General features: G+C 35.1%; 1 protein-coding gene across 3 annotated transcripts; it reads right to left on the reverse strand.

Moving 5' to 3' along the window:
* Positions 1 to 409: 409 nt before the first annotated feature.
* LOC111809216 (ubinuclein-1) lies at positions 410 to 10,773 on the reverse strand. Of its 3 annotated transcripts, none has more exons than XM_023695610.2 (13): positions 10,160 to 10,770; positions 9,051 to 9,137; positions 8,844 to 8,930; positions 8,668 to 8,744; positions 7,188 to 7,797; positions 5,688 to 5,787; positions 5,257 to 5,366; positions 4,694 to 4,777; positions 3,708 to 3,833; positions 2,024 to 2,161; positions 1,886 to 1,933; positions 1,388 to 1,489; positions 410 to 1,161 (listed from the first exon to the last, which is right to left on the reverse strand). In XM_023695610.2, the coding sequence occupies exons 1-13, from the start codon at positions 10,418 to 10,420 to the stop codon at positions 688 to 690; spliced, it is 2,304 nt and encodes a 767-aa protein (XP_023551378.1). In that variant the 5' UTR covers positions 10,421 to 10,770; the 3' UTR covers positions 410 to 687. The 3 variants fall into 3 exon arrangements, with proteins under 3 accessions (XP_023551378.1, XP_023551379.1, XP_023551380.1); XM_023695611.2 differs by having other exon boundaries at positions 7,188 to 7,794; positions 10,160 to 10,769; XM_023695612.2 differs by having other exon boundaries at positions 978 to 1,161; positions 1,388 to 1,482; positions 10,160 to 10,773.
* Positions 10,774 to 11,207: the final 434 nt, after the last annotated feature.

Consider the following 11,207-nt stretch of genomic DNA (forward strand, 5'->3'; position numbering starts at 1 on the left):
ACTTGTTACTATAACCTTTGATTTTAATTTGTTAATTTAATTTGCTAAAACAGATAAATACATTGCTGAAGTATTTTAATTTCATTATTGTTTTTGCATAAATTTAAAACAAATGGTTTTAATAACTCGACGAAGGCCGATGCAATTCATCCATCTCAAATATTTACTCGATTAATAGCCCTCATGTACTTCTAATAAAACCTTAATTAAAAGCGTAAACTTAATTAGTGTAGACTAATTGATCAAACCTTAAGAATTATTCGGTGCGAGTAGCTTTCTTGATGATCCCAGACGCTCGGCAAACATCGGACATGTGAGTTTCGAGCTTTAAAACTGCCATAGAAGCTATTATCAACATCAAAGTAAAAGAACGTTAGCTAGGAAAAACAAATAATTTGAACCTCAAGAGTTGAAAAAAGAGGGCCTTCAAATTGACTACTTGGCAAGTAAAATTGCACTTCAGCTCTCCCTACTTTAAGATACATTTCTAATTCAGAAAGCCCCATGCACAATCGATCATGTAATTACAAAAATGGCTTCTTCTTTTCGGCTTTTCGCGGGTCGATAAATGAAACCCGAGTAAGAGAAAGGAGGGGGGGGGGAGAAATTCTGTGGGATGGAGTGGAGTGGCGATGTGTGATGGAAATTATTATGGTGTAGATTAGACTCATGAGAAGTAGTATCATGTTAGCTCGACTGTTCCAGACTTTTAGGAGCAGCTGATTGAGTGTTTGCCTTAAGAGGAAGACTGGCGGTAGGCTTGTTCGTGGACTTCTGTCTTTCATCTCCATATTGGATTGACGCCTTTTCGGGTCGATTATGAGTTTCATCAAACTCCAGCTCTGCCTTTCTCTTTGTCTTTTTCTTGGTTAACGCACCATCAAACATTCTCGTATCATCGTAGGAACTGCTTGAGCTTCCCTTCAACTTCTCGGATTTTAGCCTGTCTAAATTTTCAACACTCATGGAAGGATTCGGTAGCTGGGCCATTGTAACTGTCGAAACAGATGCAGGCTTGGTTGCTAGGGATGGCTGTAAACCTGATTCCGAGGCTAATCGCTCTCGGGCGTACTGTGGCTGAGTAACTGAACCGACCTCAGTTCTAATGGTCTCATCTACTCCAGGTGGTAATATCTTTTTCCTCTTGACTCTCTCTTGGTCCTACAAAATTGAATGAGTGCATAAAGAAAACATCACAAGGGACAACCAATATATTAATCCAGAAACCGTGATCTTAAATCGATAGAATATCAACTCAAGGGGATGAGTGTACATTCCTAATAAGAGTCGAGTGTTTCACTTCCATATCAATTATCAGAAAGTAGAACTTCAGCAAAATTCCTGATAAATTAAGTAGGGAACGAAAAATACGGGAGAGTACCAGCACCTTATGTCTGCCATGCAACGCTCCCCGCCTCTCTTTTGCCCTACATATCGCACGTTTGATCCCATGATTATCCATGAACCCATTTGGCCACAATTCTGCAAGCTGAAGAGATGATAGTCAATGACGCAGATTAATGTTGCACGAGTTTAAAAACTATGATATTGACAAGAAGAAGATTTGCATTATATTGAAAGGAACTTCAGAAAAAATTGAGAGATCCTACACAACTGATAAAAAAGACTGTCAATTAATAAATCTGACGCAAAGTAAGCGTGTGCAGTAGTAGTTAAGCAAAAACCTTCTTTTTATATAAGAAACTGTTCCATTGATCTTAACTGACAATAAGTATCCATGAAAAATATACGAACTGACTGCTTTTGTGATGTGTTTTGTGACCGCTTGCTAATATCATCGTAGCACCTCCCCAAAATGATGGAGGCAGCAATTGGATATAAATAGCAGATTGAGAAATTTAAGAATAAAGGAGAGAGCAACTACCTCAGCGTACAACTTTCTGATTTGTGGACCAGCATCCTCATCCAGTCCCTAGAATCACAAAGAAATAGAGGCGTAAGAAAGTTTAAAGCCAATCAGAAAAGAAAACATTTGAACGTCACTCAGAATGTGAATCAGTACATCAACAAACAGATCGTAAAGATCACAAATCTTGTCCTCCAATGAAGGATCCATAACAAACTTTTTTCTCGGAACTCCTTTTTCTTCCGAAACAAGTTCACGGATAACGTGAGGTGCTCCACCTTGTTGTTCGATTGCCTGAAAGATATTTGATACTATATTAACAACCATTTAAAGTGAATCATCTTCAAGGCCAAAAGAATAAAGTATAATTAAACTTAGATATATCTTTTAGAAATATAACATTACAGAAGTGAGGGCAGGAATTCAAGCCTTCCGTCTATAAGGAAGGTTACTGATCATGTCAACCTTAAAGGTTGCCAATTAAAATTAAATATTCCAGAAACCCAAAACTATATAAAATAGCCGAATAGGATTATGATCTATACTAGAATAAAATAAAGGGATTGTTCAATACGTCTGCGGAATCATTTCTAAAAATGATAATTATGTAACCATTGGGGCTAGTAAAGGTTGAAGTTAATGTACGTCACTTTAAATTACTATGCAGAAACTGGGGATAGTTAAGCCGACGATAGAATTTACAAGAGGAGACCATTTTAAAAGGTCACCAGTTTCCTTGCGGGCAGAATCCTGATAAAAACTCATTGTGATCAAAGTTAAAGTAAGTTGCAATGGCACCAAAAAATTGAGCACGGAGGAGAATGTCGATGGGTTTTACAATGATTAGCCGATGTATTTCTACCTCTTGCAAGCCTTCCTCCAACCATAAGTCCGTTAGGAATCATGCTATAACGTTAAAATCAAGTACAATAGCTGTAATATTCAATCGTATCTTTTGCTCATTATTCAAGATAGGACGATTGGATGCTTGGTCAGGGATACCAGATATCTTAAGGATCGCACGAAACACCTGCCCTTACCCCAGTCCAGTATGCTCAGTCAGAGGAACTAGAGGTTCAGTGCCAATTATGGAGCTCTAAACCTTGTAACTATCCCAGATAATATACCAATTCTTGTGGAGTCCTCCTAGATGAGTTAAATTGTGCCAATCTATTTTCCAAAACTAATTTAAAATAAAGTTTATGTCCAATATGTCTAAAACCAGAGAACACCAATTGGACTACTTTCTTAATACATGAGGGACACCTAATAAGCATGAATACGACGCGATAAAGACACGGTGACATAATTTTTTTTAAAATCTAGAATGCAAACACAGTGACACATTTACTAAAGTACATATTTTTAAAATATATATATACCATTTTTATACAACAATTTTTTTAAAAAAAAATATGGTTTAAGCTCTCTTATAGCCCATTGGAAACTTTTTTTTATTATTATTTATTTGTAATCCTATGAATAGGATTCTCATTTCATAATTTTGTAATTTAAAAATATATGTATATACAACACAAAAAAATCAAAATCAACAAGTTTATGCATTTATGTGCTTAAGTCAAATCTCCGTCTCCTTGGTTGTTTAGGTGATCAGCATCTCCCCCTTTTGTCATTTCTTCTTCTTTTGATGAAAGGTTTGTTTCTTAACACAAAATATCTATGCATGTATAAAATATAAATTTGGCTAAACGATAGAGGTAAGATAGGGTGAAATGATTAAACTTTACCAGCCCGCATGCCAAACAAACATCTTTGGAGCAATGTGTTATGCGTGGCAGACCTAGGAAAGAGAAGTAAAGAAGGTTTTAGAATATAATACCTTAGACTCCATGGACAAAGGGCGGAGTTTAATCATCTCGATAACTTCTTTCTTTATCTGTCGGAACCTATCATCCTTCTCCTCGTTTACTGAGATACCCATGTTGACCATGAGTTTTAAATTTCTCTATAATAGGACATTACATGTACAAATATGAAAAAGATCAATAGGCAGCAAAATAATATAGAATCAAGTTGAAAATATGATAGGAGTAAGTTTCCACAGAATAAAAGAAAAAACGGATAGAACAGAATTTTTCTATACCGAGTTTACAAATTCCATTAAAATCTTCTCTCTCTCTCTCTCTCTCTCTCTCTCTCTCTCTCTCTCTCTCTCTCTCTCTCTCTTTTTTTCTTTTTTTATAACTACAAATACCATTAAAATCTAGATTTGTGACACAAAAATATAAACTACAAAGCTGATACACAGCACAAAATATATAGCCCTCTTCAACATCATCACAAAATATGCTGTATAGTTACATAGACAATAACAGGGAGTTAAAACTTACAGATGCAACTCATCCACTTCCTTGTGAAAAAAAAAAAAAAAAAAAAAAAAGGCAATGCACATTAAAGCTAGCAAATTATTGATCAGGAAAGCAAAGGTCTTGAAGTTAAATCGAAAATGTTGCTAGCACCGATGTGATATTCTAAAAAGTTCGGACCCTAGTGTCCAGACCAATGATAAACTGAACTCCAAGTAAAAAATGTCAGATAATCTTTTTCCAAAAAGAAAATGTCAAAGATAACATTACTTCACAATATGCATGGATTTGATGTAAAAGAAAAACTAACATTGCAGAATTACAAAAGGGAAATAATTTTTCTTTTTATGAGAAATGATGAAAGATATATGTTAATGACCAAAAAGAGAATAACTTAACGGCCTTAGGAATGAGGAGTCCCCAAGCGTAAAAGGAGGAATCAGAAAAGGGAAAGAAATTATAAGCATTATATCTTTATATTAATAATGGAAGGTAATACCTTCAAAGTTCGCAGTTGTATCAAGTGACCAAGAATACTCATAAGTCGGTTAATCAACCCCTTTGACAATTTCCCATGGCTTGCCTGTTAAATAACTAACAGAGTTAGAATCCTTTCAGTATTCAATATAAAATAGAAAGAAACTTTTCAATTATTGATCATAGGCAATTCATTCAAACTTGGTTACTAAGAAAAAGAATGTACGATGGGACTCAGGAACAAATGGCCAACGAGTTGAAAAAACAAAGAAGATAGCTACAAAAATTGTTGGAAGATGCCAACAAGCTATAAATATTGAACAACAACTACATTCCATGTTTCCCCATTGCACTTTCCTACTTATATTAAAAAATTTAACATTTCTCCTTTTCCCCATAATCAAAAGAATAGCCCAAAGCATTCCACTTAGCGTCTGAAAGGGAGACCAACGTCAAACTGAGGGAAAAATTATTTACATCCCTAGCAGCAGTTCCATCCACGCAGCAAGTCTCATTGACATCAAACAGCTAATAAATTTTTTGATAGAAAACAACTAATAACAAATTAACATCAGACCATCATACCGCTAATCTGGCAACTTTAGCAAGCTTGAGTTTGATTTCTCTAGGCAATCTCCTTTTTATAGCCTGAGATGAATTGTCTGCCTCTGGATTTTCCGTAAGCGGTGGCCTAGCTGCAACATTCTCTTTTTATAAGAAACAATTTCATTGATTTTTTAAATTTACAAAAGGGATGTGTTATCCATAATGCTTGCAAAAGAATTTCTCAATTAACAATGATGGAGGTATGACTATAGGAAGTAAAATTTACACCAAGAAATAGCATGGTAAACAACATTGTCGAAGAGTTTAGTAAAAGTTTGTCTTTCTATGAAACTCTTTGACTTCACTCTAACATTGCAACATTTTTACATTAAAAGAATAATTAAATAGATTACAAAAAGTCCCCATACGTGAATTAAAAAATAGAAATAGAAAAAGAAAATGAAGCTTACATTCTGCAACCATCTTCTCTAACTCTCTTATAGCTTTTTCTAGCAAGGAGCTTTTTGGTCTAACACTAGATCCATCCTTTTTGTGCACATTTGGTGTTTTCTGCATGGTGACACAACAATTTGAAGCTAAGATAGAGATGATAAATAACTAAAATGTCCAAAGTGCAATAATAACACAAAACAACCAAAAATATAAAGTTTCTACATTGTGCCCCTCAGCCCTAACAGACACGTAGGAAAGAGGGACAAACAGCAGTAGATTCATTTTATAGCCGCATACTACTGAAAACAATAGGATATCAGATCAAGAACATCCAAAGCAACTTACTCAAATGCAGGGATTGAACTAATCAAAAATATATTTTTTATAAGGCATTACACATGAAAGAGAGATGCTAGCTGTTACTCAACGCCCATGTCCTCTATGAGCATTGTATTAAAAAGCATTTAAAAAAAAAGGTGTGCACTCAAAGCTAAGTCGAGTGGCTGGCTTTGATGAGTGTCTGCTTCAAGTCGAGTGGCTAAGAGAAGCCTAAAAAAATTATGACATGCCACTAAGAGAAGCCTAAAAAAATTATTAGTTACCATATAGACATGCCACTATGCAAGAAATGAATCTCCCATGTGTTATAGCATCAAAGAAGTGAACCCTAGGTAATCAAGTGAGAACTATGGTACTCAAAATTTTCAGACCAAGTCAAAAATCAAATTCCTATGTCCAGTATATTTTTCAAGAAATACCAAAACTTCAATTTTGGTCAAATTTTCAAAATTACTTTGAAAGAAGTAACAATAAGAAATAATTATGATATTCACCAAAGATAAAACTCATATCAAAACAATAGAGTCTAAAGACCAATACGAAAATTGAATGGAAGTTCAGAAATTTGCATCGAATTTAATTAAGAAAAACGTACCAAAAACAATTAATAAACGATACAAACCCCATACCAAAAGGCACCTTGCTAGCTAGCCCATTTCCAAGAAATTAAACAGAGAATAACATATATCTCGTGTATCATCAATTTATCCAAACACAGGTCACCTACTCATCAAAAACTAACTAGCCTCCAAAAGCACCCCCCTCAGACTTTTCCTTCTCCTTCCAGTGAATAAACACGTCATGCTTAAATTTGTATAGAATTGAGTATGGAACAAACCAACCCTTAGTTGGGAAAGTTGAAGAAATTTTTCATCCATCAAACCACAAATCTTATTTCTATTAACAGAGGGACAGAAACAAATTCCTTTTCTATTAAAAAAACGAAAGACATTAACCTTCTCAATAAAACTTATACATTTAACGAAGAAGTGCAGTGGCATAAATCACAAACATCCATCCCAACTTCAGAGGGGAGTCAAACGGAATTCAATTGATGAACAATTCAAACAGAAAGTTTGTCATAGACTATTGAAGAAAATGATTCATTTTCACAAAGAATGGTGGAATCAGTACTTCGTGGTGAATGATCATCAGTTTAATTGATTTAGAAAACTTACTGCTGTTTGCATGGAATACTTGCCCTCTGGCAGATTAACGTCTGGGAATTCACGAATGCCATGTTTCTCTTTCATCTGAATCGACGAATCTATCTCATCTATCTCATCTCTGCTATTCAATGGTCTCCCAGGTTGGGATGGCACATGTGCACTTTTCTCAAGTATGTTCTGTTGTAAAGAATCAGCTGTTCCACATGACTCTTTTGATTTGCTACCAAGGTTCTTGGATGGGAAGACCCCAGGCTTTGGAGGATCAGTGTCCTTCGCTTCTGCTACAGATGTAACTGTATTGCCATTATAAATTTTGGAAGAAGGAGAAGGGTCCAACATCATTTTTGTATCACCAGATTTTTTTTTGGAACAATGTTCAGGTGTATTCAATTGATTCTGAAATTTTTCATCTTCAAGACGTTCATGCGTAATCGCCATGTTTTGAGACAGATTAGAAAAACTTTTTGCAACCATCAGTGCACTCTTTCCCGTAGTTGTCTTTCCCACTTTTGTATGCTTATTTGATGAACGACCATCATGGTTTTCAGGATGACCTTTCTCTAAATCTTTTCTGCGTCTTTTCTTCAACTGTTGATTAGGTTGTCCAGACGGTTCACTACTTTTAAAAGAAAATAAGTAAAGATAAGCATAGAAAATTCCAAAAAGTAAACTAAAAAATGAAAGTCTAAAATTAAATATTCAAAGTATAGAATAAGTTATTCTTGTAAGCATGATGCGAAAACCACACACCCACAACTAGATAAATAGAGAATTAAAATATTTAAAATTTTTGTAATATTACTCGTTAAAAAGGTGAAATAAAAAGGCAAAACAAAACAAAACCATGAGGTGCATATTTGTTAAAAGAGTCCAAAAGCTGAGCTCGTTCCAGACTAGAATTCCCAATACCTCTAAACTAATTTCAATATATAACAGTCAGTAGTCACCTATCCTCCAAAAGACATGTGTCCCTAGTTTTTTTTTTTTTTTTTTTTAGTGGGGCTTTTTCTTGTGGGCTTTTTTTTTTTCTTTTTTTTTCTCAATAAAAGTATTTTTATCAAAAAAATTGATGGTGGCAATTGTCCATAGATATAAAAAACCATTTATACCAAGAACCTAGTTCATAATAGCACATAGCTAGATAAAACATACTCATAAATTTCATTGTAGTTTCCTCCACTATCATATGAGATCAAACACCTATAGCATACCAACAACGAGAAGTACATACTCATATATAAGATTGAAAGGATCAACACATACCAAGTCCATAGTAACATTTTAACATAATAAAAGCATGGTAGGAATCGTAACTTTAAGCAGCCATAATAAATTTCACCGATAGAAGATCACAATGGCACAAAATATCACCAACCACTCGAGCAATAGAGAACCCAAAAAAATAGTTGACTTAACAACTTAGCTAACATGAATACTGACAAATTGTAAAACTGAAGAGAAGGAAAAAGGTCAAGGGTCAGAAACTCACATGCGCTCCAATTTCCCCCTATTAACGAAAAATCCATCATGTTTTATGGCCGAGTCATCAACTTCAAAATATTCATCCTGCAGACAAGTAGTCAACAATAGTCACCAAAAAATAAATTGTAATTTAGATTGCAGAAAGGACAAATAAGACCACACGAGCAACAGAAATAAACCAACCAACTCAGCATCATCAATGAATGAATCCTCTGTATCATACTGATCATCATATGGAATTAAATCTTCCTCGTCACTACTATCCTTACCCTACAAGATTTTAATTGCCCAGTTAGAAACCATGAAATTGAAATATCTCATGATCCTTCTATTATATCACCAATTAATTGAAAAACAAACACTAATAGTGTTAGGAAGAAACAAAAGTACCATATATAGGCGTTCAATCTTCTCAATAACAGCGTTAAAACGATTTGGTGCCGTTGCATCTTTCATTTCTTCTTCAATTGGTTGTCCCTAATGGAAAATAGAAAGACAAGTACTTCAGGATTTATAGAACATTTTCTCCAGTTACTTTATAGACCAACCCCTAGATCCTGAATAAAATATAGCATTGGACATCTAAAAATAATGGATATGGATATTAACAAAACATACAGACAACATGAACTACACAAGCTCTAAACGTATCAAAATGTAGATAGGCCAACAGACCATTTTCTTTGATAGAAACAATAGGAGGAAAAGGGAAATACATATTGAGGATATACACGGCTATGAGCCCTTTTCTAGAGAAAGTACAGTAATAAGATGACACCTACAACACCTATGAGAACATTAAACATATGTGTGTGTTCTAGTATATATTTTAACACATGTTAATGATTTCATGCTCCAGAATTTGCCTTTCAGTTATGACACTGTGTTTAAAATACATTATGAATGGAAAAACAGTTGAAATATAAAATACCTGTGCGCAAAATTTTGAAATATGCATAAATAATTAAATGGCCATGCTAATGATCATAGGTAACCCTAAAGCCGAGGAAAAGCCTATCAAATGAGCATCTCTTTTTTTTTTTTTCAATATACATATTTATTTTATATATATTGTTCAAGGCTCTTTGCATTAGCTCGGATAATTAACACTTTCTAGACACTGCATCAAAACGACTTGAAGCTCATAGCATAGACCAACTCAAGTTCTACATCTCTTTTTTTTTTTTTTTTCCATTTTCATGTGAAAAATGGACCCATTAAAGTTCTAACGCACCGCCCATCCAAAGTATTAAAGAAGTACTCTGGGCCACTTCAAGAATCTTGCTTGAAGGATCATTCGCCATATTGTTTGGATACTTGAAGTTGTATCTACGCTTTCTCCCTAATAAAAGTGCAAGGAATAAACTATCGAACTGAAGTGTTAAATGATCGACGCAATGCCAGAACCAAAACATGCTTTTATAAATTCCAATCACACTTTAACAAGAAATAAAACGCATTATACATATAATACATTTACAGTGAAACAAAATCCTCACCGGATCAATGGGGCACTCGACGGCAGGGTTGGGGTTGGCTGGAGGCTCAGGCACAGTGTTGAGTCCATTAACCTTGTTGGCGTCTTTGACAAGCTTCTTCCACGAAACTATGGTGGTCTCTCCAGGTCGGAGCTCCACAGTGAACATTTTCCGGTCCCCCGATTTTAGTAACGAAGAAGAAGCTCTCGACGTATCGCCGGAACCACCATTGACAGTGCGAGTTCCAACACCGGCGCCGCCGCTAAAAATTCCCTCGTCCATGGAATTTCAATGACCGTTCGACGAATTTAGGGTTGCTCAATGAGAAATTAAAGAACCGAACAGCTGGAAGCAAAAACGGAGGGACATAACCGTTTGTCGATGGAAACCAAATCGAATGAGAGGGAAATTGAGAGGCGGAAGAGAATTTCGACGGTGGTGTTCGTTAACTGCACATCGAACTGAGGCTTGTAAATGTCTCGCTCTCTGTTGTTTTCTGGTTCGTTCTCAGAGAAGGTGTGAGACAATAGGCGGAGGGAGGGAAGGCGACGGACGGGTACTCGGCTGGTTAGGTCCGCACCCGACTTCAAAGTTGCGCATTCGTTGTTTGAAAATATGAAATCCTTTAAGAACAGAGCATTCGGATTTATATGTATATTATATGTATGAATTATTGTACCACGACCAAGCCCCTACAGTGTCTAGGATTACAAAACATGTCTCATCTTCTCTGGGTCAAGTAAAAGAACATGTTGGGTATAGAGTATGCCCTAGACACAGTAATCTAAGGTTATTAATGAAATATTGAACCATATGTGGTTGACATACAAAATGATCGTGTTCAAGTAATAACCTAAAGAGTTTATAGTATATGGATAAAGTTGGGTGCCTAATATTATTCATTTTGAACACGAGCTTTCATTAACTTTATTTTTTACCTCTACCAATTAATAATCATATGCTACCCGTTATTATGAGAGGTTCTTCCTTTACTTTTTCCGATTTTATAGAATAGTAATAGTTTCATATGTTTTAATCTATAGGACTTTTGATTGTTTGTGTTTCTGTT

Source organism: Cucurbita pepo, chromosome 13 (assembly GCF_057944985.1).
Source record: "Cucurbita pepo subsp. pepo isolate OVF chromosome 13, ASM5794498v1, whole genome shotgun sequence".
NCBI lineage: Eukaryota > Viridiplantae > Streptophyta > Magnoliopsida > Cucurbitales > Cucurbitaceae > Cucurbita > Cucurbita pepo.

What these genes read in the sequence shown, in the direction of transcription:
- LOC111809216 (XM_023695610.2), bottom strand. Translation starts at nt 10,420, where the DNA reads ATGGACGAGGGAATTTTTAGCGGCGGCGCCGGTGTTGGAACTCGCACT. An exon ending in TCGAGTGCCCCATTGATCCG is followed by an intron (nt 9,138 to 10,159) that starts GTGAGGATTTTG and finishes ATTTTCCATTAG; the next exon opens with GGACAACCAATTGAAGAAGA. An exon ending in AGTATTCCATGCAAACAGCA is followed by an intron (nt 5,788 to 7,187) that starts GTAAGTTTTCTA and finishes GTCACCATGCAG; the next exon opens with AAAACACCAAATGTGCACAA.